A 16,426-nucleotide genomic window follows, 5' to 3' on the forward strand; every position below is an offset into this window, starting at 1 on the left:
CTGCGTGTTTTAACACAATACAAAACTATTTGCCCCTCATAAGGACACAGGATATCCTCACTGAAAAGAAGATCCTAGGGCCATAGTCGAATATAGTTTCTCCAATAATCATGAACATCGGAACGCATTATGGCTCTCGTCATTGATATCCTGACTGAAAAGAAGGTCCTACCTGGAGGAGTTGGACATAGAGACAGAGGAGCCCGAGGGCCGATGGCGCCGGCGGTCTCGTGGTGGGGAGCCAGGCCCTGGGCGTCTCCTGGGGGACTTGGACCGACGCCAGGGGTCCTTCCACTCATCTGGTCGCCTCATGACTGGAAGATCATCCTTCTTCAAAGGAGGCTCCATCGGCCTGCTGAGGAGATTCAATTAAAGATCAACAGAGGGTTAGAGACAAGGAGCAGAGTAAAAACAAAAAAACAAACTATTTTCTAATTTTGTATAAACTTGAGAAATCTGATCATTTCTATGCTGTTTTAAATATTGCCTGTTTTGATGAGGTGACCGAGCCTGAAAAGCAGTTAGACTGCTTGAGAGACCCTATCTAATTCTAAATGTTATTAGACTCATTGTTGCTATATGTTCACATCATGCCGCTCTGCACAGTGAGACGGTGATATGTTTCCCCTGGTGAAGCAAAGACATCATTTGTAAAATGGTTGTCTTTAAGAGTCCATATGATAGGCTGAAATGTTTCAGAGTGATAACAGTTTGAGAGTGTATTTATGAATCACTACACCCTAACATCTATATCCACCTTCACCCTCTTTTGCAAGGGATAAAAGGGACTATCAGATAGTCCCCCCTGACCCCAAGAATGTAAAACCCAGGAGTACAAAAAACGAATATATATATTTCAGAAAGAGAATAAAAAAACATGTGGATTGATTGCATCATCGTGTCATAAAAAAAAAAGTAATAACCTGCTGACATACTGTAGAAAGGAGCTGATTTGCAATAAGCCGCTAGATAATTCACAGCTGTGACATTTACAATCAACATGTATGGGATTTTCCCAAGGAGAGAGGCCAATGTTTATTTTTGCAAACACAGCCAGATTCAAATGTTTATCTTTAAGAGTTCATGTAAATATTTGTTGGAGGAAATGAACACTACGAGTGGATATTCCCACTGTGAATTGATCTTGTATACAAGAAACACTTTTTTGAAGGAGACCTTTCTCTGTGTTTGTTGCTGTATGGTTTAGTCTAGGCATTACATCTTATTTGAGGAGGATGCGTTTACTATTAAATAGCAAGTGTCTTTGGACAATGTGCTGCTTTGAAGCTTGATATCACATTTCATAAGGTAGAATTAAACTAAAAACTACCGTCAACCTGGAACCGGAAATCATAGCTGGAATTACAAAATCTGCTTCAACCCAATTAATCAATTGATTTCCTTATGTATGTACATACACAACATAAGTACACAAAGGGCACATATCCCCCAGTGGATGAGACACTGCAGGTATGATGCAATAGCAAACATGTGACCTCAGAGCACAACTCACAGCTATAAATAGAATCATAACATGAGCTATTATTAGCCCGCAAATATTTTTTCTTATCATCAACTTGATTCATTTAGGAAAGGTATGAATAAAGGGAAGCAGGGCAAATAAACCCATGAGGCCAGGAAGAACAACCAAAGCTACTAGGATGTTTGCACTCCTCTGTGTTTAATGACTGCTGGAGGAGTTTTCTGGAAAGGCATCAGTGGATGTAATCTGATGTTGACCTTTGCATAACCCTAACGTCATACATTTCTATTTTAAAGCAGGTTGTTCAAAAAAAAGTAAACACATCAGAGCATACAGGCTTCAGGAAGTTCAGCATAAAGACGTTTTTAACATTAGTTGAGGCAACTACCTTGCATTAACCTATTTGAAAATGTTTATATGTACAGTCCTGAATTCAATTTAACTAGTTTTTTCTGTTAAAGAAGTGAAATTCAAAGCAACAGAGTAGACTATCATAGTAGTGTAGTTGACTACATGGGATTTATTGTTTTGTACTCCACTTTGGTATCGTGATATTTTATTGGTATTGGTATCGACTACTACATTTTTGGTATTGTGACATTCATACATAAGTTCCAACCAGTTCTTCTTCTTTAACCATGAACAAGATTTGATCAGATGGAACTGAGCACATCGATAGAAATTATTTGATTCATCTGAAATAATTATTAGGAAAGTGAGTTTTGGACAATATCATCATTTTTATGTATATTTTCCAACTCTTAGCTGTATGAACTTGATTGTATTGGATTTAAGGATATCAGGTGATGTGTATTTGTGTAATGAGGGAGGGTGTGGCCTAAGGAAATCAACACCTTATGTCAAGGTGTGTATAATTGTTATGTCCTCATCAGGACATTGTTGTTCATTTGTTGGATTTGTCTCCCCCTGCTGGCAGTAGTTGAAATGTGTAAAATATGTACCATGTGTACTAGTGAGGAAGCTACATGTGAACAGGACAGCCACATGTTTATGGTGACCACAATCCGCTCCAATCTTTGACGTTCCATGCCTTTGGTCGCATTCTTGGTATGTACAATTGATATAAACATAGTGTTCTTTCATTTCCAGTTAATATGTGAAGCAATTAATAATGTTTATAGAGAATATTTTTGGGAAATGTGTGTTAATGTGTGTTGTAAACTCCTCTGTAGAACTACCGTTAGCTACAGCCATCATCATCGTCACGGAGGAGAAGGACACACACAGGGTGTTTCTCAATCTCGAGTACGCTTGCTTGGTAGCACATGTCTGCCGAGCATCTTGCTTCAGAAGCGAGGCAAGAATACTTCCTGGCATTCGGAAAACAAAGAGTGGAACAGGCTAGCAAGTGTGCAGGTGTGCTTCATATGAGAGGCCCCGCCTTACATCTTCCGCCACAGATTTGGGGAAATTGGTCCGTGCGCAAAGCATTGTGGGGATTTTAAGACCGTGAAGTCTACTCATGTGCAGACTCGATATTTCTCCAAACGGAGTACGCCGGGCTCGGTAGATTTCCAAGTATGCTGGAGATTGGAACAGTACTTCGGCGGCACTCGATGACGTAGTATGCTTGAAATAGTGGCTCTGGAGCAGCTTTACTCGCGATTGAGAAACACCCACAGCCTGCCCAGGTGGACGCGCGCGAACGCGACAACGAACGTAGCGTGCGCATTCTAAAAATAGCTCACAGATGGTGAGCAGGTACCGCGGTTTTGAACTACAGTATTGAATTTGACAGAAAACAACAATGAAACGCCAGCAGAAGAATAGTCTAATGAGTCGGGTGAAAAAAAAGACAGGAGATGTGAGTTGGTTTATTCAGTAAATTAGCTCAGGATAATTGGATGTTCTTGCACCTGTTGATGTGAGGCTAATGCAGGATTTGCTAGCTTGATGCTACCGGCATTTAGCGGCAGTGACTCAACAAATTGCCTCTTAAAATGTATGGTCAGCAATGTATGACAAGCAGACTGCTTGTTTAATGTTAGACTCACACCAATAGCTCAATATGATCATAACACGATTGCTTTCATATCAGAGATCAGATGAGGTGGAGCTGCCTCCAGCAATAGAGGATGAGGCAGAGAGAAGCAGCACAGGGTTGCAGCAGGTATGTTATATGCTGTAGTCAGGTGATTTAAATGTATCAATGAAAGGAAGAAGTGTAGGCTACATGATAAGAAGGGAATACAGTTTGAATAAAAGTAATAAAGTACAGTGTAACACTGTACTTTATTACTTTTTAATGTACAAATACTTTGTTACTGTACGATAACAATAATCCACAGCTCCTCTCTGCTCCAGAGGATAAAACAAAACAAAAATTCAGCACCCTGCCAAGGCAGTAAACCTATGGGAAACACTGCATTTATTTAATACCTTTAGTTGGTTTACAGATTTCGATTAATGATGTGAAATATAATCACTTCTTAAAAAAATGATGCATTTCTCCGTCTGAATATGATGCCTTTTGGCCAGATGTTTGGCCAGATTGCTTGTGTTTCTGCGCTTACGCGAAAACACTAATGGCTAACGAGCATTGTCCACATCAAGCCTTCTACAGTATCACTATACTTCTGAACGCTCCATTCTCTCCGTCCCCAGCAGATCTCTGTGTGCACGGCGCTGCAGCGTGTCTGTGAGCGAGCAACCCTTCCCCTGAATCAGTCCCAGAACCAACAGGCAGAATGACCCGCTCTGAATCAGTCCCAGAACCAACAGGCAGAATGACCCGCTCTGAATCAGTCCCAGAACCAACAGGCAGAATGACCCGCTCTGAATCAGTCCCAGAACCAACAGGCAGAATGACCCGCTCTGAATCAGTCCCAGAACCAACAGGCAGAATGACCCGCTCTGAATCAGTCCCAGAACCAACAGGCAGAGTGACCCGCTCTGAATCAGTCCAAGAACCAACAGGCAGAATGACCCGCTCTGAATCAGTCCAAGAACCAACAGGCAGAATGACCCACTCTGAATCAGTCCCAGAACCAACAGGCAGAATGACCCGCTCTGAATCAGTCCAAGAACCAACAGGCAGATTGACCCGCTCTGAATCAGTCCAAGAACCAACAGGCAGATTGACCCGCTCTGAATTAGTCCAGAACCAACAGGCAGAATGACCCGCTCTGAATCAGTCCAGAACCAACAGGCAGAATGACCCGCTCTGAATCAGTCCAGAACCAACAGGCAGAATGACCCGCTCTGAATTAGTCCAGAACCAACAGGCAGAATGACCCGCTCTGAATTAGTCCAGAACCAACAGGCAGAATGACCCGCTCTGAATTAGTCCAGAACCAACAGGCAGAATGACCCGCTCTGAATTAGTCCAGAACCAACAGGCAGAATGACCCGCTCTGAATCAGTCCAGAACCAACAGGCAGAATGACCCGCTCTGAATCAGTCCAGAACCAACAGGCAGAATGACCCGCTCTGAATTAGTCCAGAACCAACAGGCAGAATGACCCGCTCTGAATTAGTCCAGAACCAACAGGCAGAATGACCCGCTCTGAATTAGTCCAGAACCAACAGGCAGAATGACCCGCTCTGAATTAGTCCAGAACCAACAGGCAGAATGACCCGCTCTGAATCAGTCCAGAACCAACAGGCAGAATGACCCGCTCCGCTCAGACCCACATGGATTTATGTTTTAGAAAAATACTTGCGTTACCATCATGTCATGTTTTTGTTGGATTTAATCAAGTCTTGGATTGCATTGTATGAACGTCCTCTTGCTATTTTCAGACGATAAATACGTGTGTAAAGTTTGTGAAGGCAGGAGAAAAGCTTCCGCGATCTCCTTCTCCTCTGTTTCTCCTCACCCCCCCCCCCCCTCCCTGAAAATAATTAGTGACAGGCTGATAATAACCGGATAGAAACTTTATTATTCACTTAAACAAATGTTGATCTCTGATTGAGATATGATGAAGCTAACTTAATCTCATACATTCATGGGATTTATGTAACAGTAAGACAGAGAATAAGTGTGCACCCACATGCACTATTTTTGTTTTTACATGCTGTTGTAAATACTCCTGTTGTCTGCTGTGTTCAGACTCAAGTCCTGTGTGTGATGCCACATTCAGGACATTTCTTTTACAGAAGACCGTAGCTAGAAGCTGCAGCTAGACTGCAGAAGCATTAGTTTTTATTTTTTTTAGGATGGAACAATTTCACACACAGAAATAGGGAGGCTTATTAACATTTTGGATTGACCCAGAGCACTGTAGTTGTTCAATAATTAAAATAATCCTCAAAAATACAACTTGCCTAATAATTGTACACACAGTATAGCTTTAAAGATGACTTGAAAGATTTCAGACTCAGCTGAAGTATTTCATTGCACATTAAGAGGAATAGTTTTGTATAACCATACTGCCATGTCAGTGTCATTACAGCGTTTCCAACAGGATGTTGTGAAACTGTTGTGAGTTGACCTCAGACCAGAGGTCTGTACTACGAAGCCAGATTTTCGCTTAGGGAGCTAACTTCAGGGAAAACTCTGGGTTTCCGGTCTTACGACGCTGGTTCTCTTCTTACCGGGCTAGATCTCCATGGTAACTTATGCTGAACGGCTAACCTGCTCCGGAGCAGGTTGGTTCCAGGATAAGAGATCAACTCAGTGAAAGCACCGCCTGCTGACCAATCAGAGCTCCGTGTGCGGAGTTTAAAGTTATCAAGTCATATTACAGGATAGAGGAAATACAGAAAAACTGCCGTTGCAGGAAAGACGGCCGGCAAAAATCAACTGACTGTGTGAACGTGAACATTTATAGAATATCCCCTCCCATCTTCAGAGCAATCTGACTATTATAACATTAGCGTTAAGAAAGCTTACTTAAATATCTGCCACAAAGTAACATTACGTACAGTCCGCGGCACTGTGAGTGCAGATGTCGATGTGTCCCATTATCATTCATATCATATCACATCATAATATATCATATATTTCCTTATCTGAGTCAGCTTCTTGAGCCGTATCTGGCCGTGCAACACTCACAGTGTCACATACTGTATGCAGAAGTATTATTTTAAGCAACACATTAAGTTGACGAAACACTCGAGTCAAATGTAATTAAAGTCAGATCGTGTCTTGGACGGGGCAGTGATTTCATAAACCTGTTAATGTACGCATTCAAACGCTTTTTCTTTTACCAGCTGTATTCATCTTGCAGGTGCAGCTATGTGGCTTTTATCCTGGATAAAGTGTTTAAGTCATGGATGTTTAAAGTTTAACTTCTTCATATTTGTCTAATATTATAGTTCACTTTTCATTCAGGAAGTATGACGCTGCGCTGTCAGTACGCTTGTCCCTGTTTGTGATTGGTCAAATGTTGCTAACCCCGCCCCTTTCATGTGAACGCGCACTCAGCCGGACAGAGAAACCCTGGCTTGAGTTACCAAATTGATAACCAGCGTCGTAGGACCGCTTAGCGAGAGCGCGTTTGTTTTGGATTAGGTAAGCCAGGTAACTCAAAACATATCCAGGGTATGTTGAACTGGATTCGTAGTACAGGCCTCTGCTAAAGGCTCCAGGGGTAAACTCCCCCCGAGGATAATGATAGGAGATTTTAAAGGTCACCTATCATCCTATTTTTAGGCAATAGCATAGGTCTCAGATATATAAAAATATATAAAAAACATGTCTATGAAGTGTTTTGCTCAAAATACCAAACAGATCACCCATTCTAGCCATGCCTCACATCCTTCTATTTCACTTCCTGTTTCAAAAGTGCTGATTTTGTGTATAAAGCTTTAAAAAAAGAAAAGAAGAAATTGATAAAAAAAGAGGGGCGGAGCTTATTCCTGCTCATGCGGGAGATTCTACCGGCAGATACTGCCGTGATGAAACGCCATATCATGGATTATCAAGTATGAGTTCCTTTTTATTTCCTGCTTCTTCACACACATGCTCTCCAGTACAGGTTAGCTCTGAGTGTTAGTGATGCTAATGTAAACATGCACCAACCATATTACGTCCAAAACAGTCGGGCATTGTTTCTGATAGCAACGTTTCTGATAGTGCCGTGGGTCTGCATTGCCGAAATGACGTCATATCGGACGCAAATCTGGATCAGCTCCGTTGTACCTCCGTTTTTAGAGATTTGGGTACGGAGGAAAAGAGAGAGGGTTTTATTTTCTGACGCTGCGTGAGTTCCCTGACACACCGGGGACACATATTTATGTATAAAAGACATCAAAAAGTGCATTTTGCATGATAGGTCCCCTTTAAAGTTAAATGCATCAATCTGGTTTTCTTTAAGAGCAAACATATAGGCTGGATTAATGAAGAACTCTGTGCTCCTGAAAACATTATATTAAAAAGAATAAAAACTCTGTCTTGGCTGTGTGAGGGTTCTTCAGCTGAAGAACCCTCACACAGCCAAGACAGAGTTTTTTTTCACACTTCATTCAGGCCTGGGGATTGACGTGAGAAGGTTGCTTACGTAGTACAAAGCAAAAAAATAGGTACAGAAATGTTCCGACATTTTCCGATTCACAAAACATTGCGTACCGGCGAGGGAATTGCGTACCGGCACTTCCTACGCCTGTTTCCCTTTATAAATCACAATCGACTCGAAATGCGGCGCAGCTTTTGCAGGCTTCACGTAACGCCCATATTTGCCTATAAATAGTCAAAGAAACGCCCATTCATTCATTCATTCATTTTGACTGACTGCATGAAGAAGATCGCAGGAAATTACGACCGAACAGCTAAAAAAGACATCTCACACCGTGTCAGATTTTGGTTATTTTGGGGAGGTGGAGATAAATCATATTGTTTGGTGGATGCAGTTTGAACCAGAGTAGCAGCATGGAGGTCGGATCGTCACCAAAATAAATAAATAAGTGGTCCGAAAAAAGTTAATGACAAAAAAAATACACATAACCTAACCTTCCTCAGGCAGTGTGTTTGTCCCGGGGACAGGAGACCCCCCCTTGATGAGAAACTGTAAGCAATGATCGGGGAATCCCTCCGGAGTGGAGTCATGACGACTGGATCTGAATTATTTTTGTTGTATTTGGTGGTTTGTGTTCCAGCTGTCGATCAGCAACTATATATCCATAATCCACCAGTTAAAGGAAATACAACTAATGTGTTGTGTTATATTAGCTGTACAATTTACCACATATGGTGTTCTTAGTTTCCATACCTCCTGTGTTTTACGAGCGACTTATCAAGTCTTGGCAAACGGCATAAAACACGATTAAACGTGATAGTATATAAAACCATGCTTGTATATACAACCTATAGAAAAGCAAAACGGCGTCAGTTTAGACGTCATTCTGTCCTCCTGCTTACCGCATCATTTATGAGAAAACATTTCAAAACATTAACACAACATATTCGAGGTGGTTTTAAATAACATATCCGTATTTATTTATTTCTCCAAGTTATGTTTTTGTGTGCACTGAGGAGTCTCAAACAGGCGTTTGTTTAATCATTTTAAGATTGGCTTTAATCAATGTTTGAAAATGAATTCTTCATATTTGATAAATGAGAGGTAACATTTTATTTATTTCCACATATTTCTCTCCATTCTTCCTTCTGCCAACGGTGTCGCAGTTTCTCGTCTCTCCCGTTGTTGTGCTTAGTGCGTACGCATGGGTTAGAGTTTGCGTGGAGGACCGCACATTTTCCCGTCAAGTTAGTATTTTATAAATCGCAAACATTGCGTAGAAACTGGCGTACGCCATTTTTTGAGCGTATATCCCTTTATAAATGAGGCCCCTGGTCATTACATTATTTATGTTCAAGTGTGGGATCATTTTGAGCAGGTAAAGGACAACCCCAAGAAGATGATATGGAAAATCTCAGATAATAAAACACTATACCTGAAGCCAGCTCAAACTTCACTTACTTAGGAGGCAGACTGAGGGGAGAACGTGGTTTCACTTTGTCCTCGTCTTTCTTCTCCCTGGGGTCTCGAGGAGGACGCATCCTCGGCCTCTCCTTCTCATCCCGCTTCATCCGGTCCCTCTCCCACTCGTCTTTCCGCCGCATCCTCTCCTTCTCGCGCTCTCGCTCTCTCTCTCTCTCTCTCTGCCTGCGCTCCCTCTCACGGTGGTCTCTCTCCCTCTCTCGGTCCCGGTGCCTCTCCCGAGGGTCCTGGTCACGTTCTCGCTCCTGTCAAATAAATATGTTTAGTTTTCTAGCTAAAAAGGTTTGTCTTCCTGTGGAACTCATTCTAAGGCCCATTCATTCCTACTGATGAGTTTATTTCTAAAGGAAAAGGCTGTGTCCAGGTAAAGAACAAGTGGTGACTGTACTTAATAAAAAGCATTACTCTCACATGTCATTGTACTGTCCACTATACATGTTGTTCACATGTTGTGCTCTGCTTGGTCTATGCTTAGACATGTTTCTTGATTTTGCGCTGACAACCTGAACACTCGGAGCAGTCTGCGGAGAATACTCACACTGTAGGGGTAAGGAAGAGGGGCTTCTGTGTACTGCACTCTGAAGTTTTCATACTGACCACCTCGCCATAGGGCCTCCATTTCATAGTCATAGTATGGATCAGCATAGGGGTCACTGCAATATTCCACAAAGGTTATTTGAATGTTTACGGATCACATTGGGAAATACTTGATATACATTTTTATTATATATTCATGAGTCAGACTGACTTTTTTCAGTTTTCAGAAAGAACAGAGATGCCTTATACACTGTTGTTTAATGAATTACCTGACTTAAATAAGCAATACGCACATCTCTGACAAGAGACATAGACCAAAAAGCTGTGCACAAATCATTAATAGTCTGTTCAACTGTGACCTAAATGTTAGGCAGTGTCCTTTTCAACAGTTTCATACAAAAGACAATGCTCTTGGTCTCCCAGTTACATCTGTCTAGACTAAGGCTTAGTGAGTTTCATTCAAGTTGTTCAAGTTGGTCTACACTCACCCATATACAGGATCTCTGAATTCCATTTCGCTGAAAGAGGAAAAGACATTTGAATCAATGACAGAACAATCTATTTATTCATATTCGTCACGGATATATTTGTAGTTATATATAATATATAATATAACTTAAAAAATACAAAGATGATGTTATTGTAGCCTAAGAATGTAAGTACTTTTAAGGTAACAGCAAAAGGTGCAGGGGACACTATCAGAAAAACAATGTGTTCAATGTAAAGGTCATACTCTCTGATGATGCGGTAGCTGCGTTCTCTAAAGAATTCATTCTCTTTGTCAAATTCTCTCTCGTCCTCTCCGATGGTCACGTTGAAACGCTTCTCCTCAAAGTCGGGCTCCTGTTCCTTACGAATGGTGGCCTTCTTCAGCACCTATGGGAAACAGAGCCGGACCACACAACCACTGGATTAAACACTGATAAGTGTTGGTGAAAGAGAGCATCAACACGGTTTAATGATGACATGAAGAGAATTTTCATAGTAGTGTTACCTCTTTGGCATGCCTTAGACCTCGCTCCCAGGCACTCTCCACAGGAGGCTCCACTGGAGGAGGAGGTGGGGGGAGCTCCTCCACTGCAGGTCCAACCTAACGTGGGAACAGTTGCCTAATATTTGTACAAATGCTCGCAGAGAGATACAGTTCTGGACATTTTATTCGGGTCCATTTTTTAATCTTTATGTTTTAATCTGTACAGCAGCTTTTTCAAAATGCCCCAAATTATACATTGTTTTTGAGTGTTTAACCAAAGCAACAAATACTTACCCAGGGATTGTTGGGTATGAGTGGGTGTGGTCCTCCAGGAGGCGCACCATTAGGTGAGAAGAGGTCAGGCTTACTGATGAGAGAATAGTTACCCTTGTCATTGACTCCAGGGTGGATGAACCTACAGTTCATACCCCAAGTGCAATTCCCTGGAGGACAAAAAAACAACGTACCGGTTTACAATCAGTTGATACCATAACCACTTTGTCATACTTTTTTGGTACGAACTAAATTATCAAATTAGAGTGTAATGATGGATGCAACAATATGGTGTTTTAAGAAAGAATTACATTTTGATTAATCTCCATGTTTTTAATCGAGTGCATGTCTTACTATGAGCAGTAGAAAAAGAAACAAATCTATTTTAAGTACAATGACTCTCCCTGCTGTAGAACATAACAATCACTGACATACAGTCTTAAGTCAAATACTTTATTTCAGAGTGTTTTACTTTGACAAGGCTAAGCTACAAAGGATCTGACTAGCAAGTACGAAAAAATAATCTGGCAATCCATGTTCTGAGTGTGATTTACACACACACAGACCTACCTTTGATGAAGAACCTGCAGATGGGACGTGGTCTGATCTTTCTGTCGGACGGGTCTTTAACCTCCCCCTCCTCCAGGTCATCATCCTGCCCAGACATAACACATCATGACACATAAGAAGGTCTGAACGAATCCTACATATGAATCATTAGGGATGACACCATACCGGAATTGTTTTAGTGTACTAATGGTATTTAAGCTTTTTTAATGCATTATTTTATAAATATTGTTCAGTATGGATGTCTCAATAAAGTTGTTTTATCCAGATCCCAATACAATTTCCTTATTAATGAGTAACTGGTGATATGGAGTCTGATCCAATACTTATATAAACTTAGCAGCAGGGAACATGCAGAGGATTAAATCATGTGTGTCTGTTATTAAAATAATAGGTGTAGCCTTTGTCCCATGTTTACAAGCTACTTCACTGACATACTAATGGTCCTGGTTCAAACTATTAAGTTATTTATATGATTTGAATTAGGGCTGCTCGATTATGGCAAAAATCATAATCTCGATTATTTGGGTCAATAATTGATATCACGATTATCCATTTACTTTGAAAACATACATTTATTGAAAAGAATAATGTGAACAGTATGTTTTTAACAGTTGACCCTGAACCCTGAACTTTAAGTATAATTCAACTGAAAAACCAATAAAATGGTATTTGGTATTTGATAGTAAATTGTAGTGTAGGCTGCAGAGCAGAAGAGCAGTAAGACTAGCGGGCTGAGGTGGACAAAACACAGAAGAGTACATCCAGGAAAGGATCAACATTTAAAAACGGCTTTATTTTAGCCAATGCAGGTCCATTGAACTAAACCCTAATAGGCCCCTGACCAATGCTTTGAAAAGTTTAGGACATCTAACTGTCGAGTCCATAAAATCAAAAGCTACAATTTAAAAAAGTTTTGTATTGATGAATTAAACAAAACACAACTCAGAATTTCAGTCTAGAAAAACAGCTGCCAAAACTTGTATATACAGAAGGCATTTCGTTGCCATTAGCCTGCACCCCATCAATCACCCTACTGAAGAATATAGCAGGGTTTTGTCTAAACCGGGTAACAGGGGCACTGCGCACACTTACTTTTAACGTCCGCCCTCATACCTAAATGCAGAATTTCCCTGTAAAATGTTAAAGTGATGCCAGAAAAACAATATTTCTGTTTGTGAAAAACTGTATAATTACTCCAAAAATATGAAAGTCTTGTTGAATGGACTGTCAGATGGCAGACACAGCTTTGTTTTTACAGAGCTCCGAATCAATAGGGGATGGATGTCTGGTCGGTCTGCCGGTGGACGAGTGGCAGGCAGCAGGCTAACCCCGAAACTGTGATTTCTAAATTAGATAGTTTATTTGAACTGTCTGTAGAGGAAATAAAGAAACCGTAACTCTGGATTAATTTGTTGTTTGAGGTGCTATATATGACTCAGCAGCTTCAAGACATTAAGAAACTATTATTTTCCGCGTCGATAATACATTATTTTGTCCGGAAAGAGGGCGGGCCCGGAAGTGACTTTAGCGCCCTCATACTATATCTTTCTAGAAAAACCCCTGTATAGCATTCAAACTGGGAACACTTACATCAATCTCCCCTTCATCAATCTCTCCATCATCCTCCTCCTTCTTTTTGTCTCTGAAGGAATCTCTGCGCATCCTCTCGGGGCCTTTGGAGTCGCCTGTCCTCTTGTATTCACTGTCTTTAGGGGAAGGGGGAAGGATAGGTTTCTTCTCCCTCCTCTTAGATCTCTTGTCCTCATTTTCTTCCTCTTCTACCGCTGCTTTAGTTTCTTCCTCATCTTCCTCTTCGTCAGGTGCAGGGATGCTGGGCTCTTCTGGGACTTCCTCATCGTAATCAAGTTCGTGCTCGTCTACCTCCCGGGAAACAGACACCGAGTCATCCTTCAGGTCCCTCACTGCCACCGCTTTTCTCCTCTCCTCTTCCTGAGCTCTCATCCTCTTCTCTGCGACTGCCTTACTTTTGTCTTCGTCATCCACCTCAGCTGCCAATGGATCTGCTGAGTCATCCTTGCTGTATCCGTATCCTTCCTCCCCGTCTTCTTCATCTTCTTCAGCAATAAAGCTCTTGCCCTGTTCTGGCTCGGAGTCTGGAGACTGCGGGGTGTCAAAGACTCCCTCCTCTGGCTCCATTCCTTTCTTCTCGTCCTCCCCATCCAATTGGCCTCCCTGCGGACCATCTTCATCCCCCTCCATCAGCAAAATGGTCCCATCCTCAGGTTCCATCCCTCCTGTTACTCCTTCAGGCTCCTCATCTTCAGGGTCTGAGACAAAGTCAGGGACAACCTCATCGTCTTCATCCCTTTCCTCCTCTAATTCCGATCCTCTTCCTCTGCTTTCCAACATGTCTTCTTCCTCCTCAAGTCCCCCATTCTCCTCTTCATTGACCAACTCACTGTCTGAGATTACCCCATCTTCATCTTCATCAGGAGAATCCAGCAGCTCACTGTCAGAAAGGCCCTTCTCTTCCTCCTCCTCCTCCTCCTCAGGGGACTGAGGGGATTGGGTATGGCTTTCAGGAGTATCCATTAGAGAATATTCTAGAGTAAACAGAAATATAGTAGTTTGTGAAAACCAGTCACATTGAAACGTCCAAGTAAACATGTTGAATAGTGAACATTTGTGTTTTTCTATATAATGAAAACATCAAGCCAGAATCTATTCAAAAACCTAACTTGAACAACCGTACACGTCAGCCAGGTTACATACCATATCATATATTGGAATATTTTCCAAACAATTAAGCTGAACACATTTAAATTATGCACCCAGTTTGTTCAACTGCAAGCAGCTAAAACCCATCAGACAAACTAAGTTCTGTATACAAGAGATGTTACACATACTATCACCCTATATATGCCAACTAAATAAGCAAACCAGACCTTTAATTTGAGATTGGAATGTCCCACTTTTCATAATACAACAGATCATATAATGGTCTACGAAAGCAAACTGTGTTTGTTTGTCATTAATGTGTACTTTTCCCGAGTAAAGAAAACTCGCTAGCAATCTAATAAAACTATCTATCGCAAAGAGGAATATCATTTAATGTAAAAAACCTTTCTATGAGGAAAAGACATAGCAATATGTATAATTGACAACAGGAGGAACTACGGCGCTGCCAATTCAACAGCAAATGAAACGTGATCAATAGCCAGCTAGCTAACAAATAAGTTAACGTGATCTGCCAGTGGTGACGCTGGGAGCTCAAACCCTCGTCTTCAAATGTTTCGTTGGGGCAAGTCATCTAAGGATGTGTACATGATTACACAGCATGCCAGAGATCGTAAATATAAAGTGTTCCTGCAGGGGAACACACTTCTAATAGCTCGGTCGCGCGAGGAGGCAACAAGGCCTTATCTCTCCGTGAATGCGAGCAGCGACCACACCGCACTCACCAACTCTGCCCATGTATTCCTAAAACTATTTCACAAATTAACCGGTTAATGTGACCTAACCGGCATGGCACAGCTTCTCCAGCAATGTGCGAACTGTGCAGCACACTGGTCTGTGTTTCTGTTAACAATGCAGCCTCCTATGAAGCTAACTTTAGGCTAATGTGCAGCTACACTCAGCTAGCGGCTAACGAGCACACATTTATTCACCTTGCCGACCCGGAGCTCTTCAAAGACGGCACTGCTGCGGTAAGAACTCCCCTCTCCTGTGGTGTTGTTCTCTAACACTCTACAATATTATCATGCGGTTTAATTTAACAGCTATGGTGGAGAGAAAAGGCATTCCTCACGGCAAAGCAAGAGCAGCCATTACCTCAACGTCATCAACAGACGACAGTCCAGGCGGAAGAAAAAAACCGCGTTGGAAACAAAGCAGAACAGATCTGAGATCCGTGCGAGGCACATCGTGATGTGGCCAGCAGGACAAAATCAGATCGGCGTAGCCTACATCACATTCATCAATGAACACAATCTTTATTATATGTTATGATATCATTATATTAATATCATATATTTTATTAACAAAGTACTTATTGTTCAGTTTGTTTCTGTGAATAATGTAATTTAACAAATTGAGAGAAAATAGTTTCTGATAGGCTACTAAAGAGAGTGCTTTTGTAAAAACCTCTACAGCAAGCAAGATCTATGAATAATAAGACACCCAGTGCAAAGTCAATAAAATAGGCTCCAGTGTTCATTTTTAATAAAATGCATCTTTCCCCTTCTAACAGCCAGATGGCAGCAGTGACCTTCCATCAGATGATGAGTGCAGGTAGTATAGGTCAGGGACGGCAGTTGTATACAACACTAAATGTCAAATGCTTGATCACTTATTTTCATTTAATGTTTTTTCTTTCTTTCCCTATTGCTTTGTTCTTTTTTTCTACATTGTTGATGAACAAGGTGGAGGCGTGTGGCGCAGTGGATAGAGCCTTGGTATGGGGGTCAGGAGGTCACAGGTTCAAACCCCACTGCAGTCAGCATGTCGTTGTGTCCCTGGGAAAGACACTTCACCCCAAATTGCTCCTGTGGGGATTGCCCACAGTATTGAGTATGTAAGTCGCTTTGGATAAAAGCGTCTAACAAGTAACATGTAATGAACAATGAAAACTGTACAGCTATGTAATAAGAACATGGGGAGAGTCGGGCAAGATGACACATTTTTAATTATGTAAAAGTGTACTATGCAAAGTGAATTTCACTTTTTTTA

General features: G+C 41.5%; 1 protein-coding gene across 1 annotated transcript in view; it reads right to left on the reverse strand.

The window, feature by feature from the left end:
- Positions 1–15,552, reverse strand: part of LOC117484399 (zinc finger CCCH domain-containing protein 18-like) — a 38,486-nt gene extending 22,934 nt beyond the window's left edge. The window contains 10 exon segments of the mRNA XM_034132859.1: positions 173–355; positions 9,364–9,629; positions 9,923–10,037; positions 10,410–10,439; positions 10,655–10,797; positions 10,916–11,011; positions 11,189–11,337; positions 11,738–11,822; positions 13,328–14,301; positions 15,367–15,552. Of these exon segments, the coding sequence (XP_033988750.1) occupies positions 173–355; positions 9,364–9,629; positions 9,923–10,037; positions 10,410–10,439; positions 10,655–10,797; positions 10,916–11,011; positions 11,189–11,337; positions 11,738–11,822; positions 13,328–14,290 (2,030 nt within the window). The 5' untranslated portion in view covers positions 14,291–14,301; positions 15,367–15,552.
- Between the last annotated feature and the right edge of the window lie 874 nt (positions 15,553–16,426).

The sequence above is a fragment of the Trematomus bernacchii genome, unplaced genomic scaffold, assembly GCF_902827165.1.
Source record: "Trematomus bernacchii unplaced genomic scaffold, fTreBer1.1, whole genome shotgun sequence".
Classification (NCBI taxonomy): Eukaryota; Metazoa; Chordata; class Actinopteri; order Perciformes; family Nototheniidae; genus Trematomus; species Trematomus bernacchii.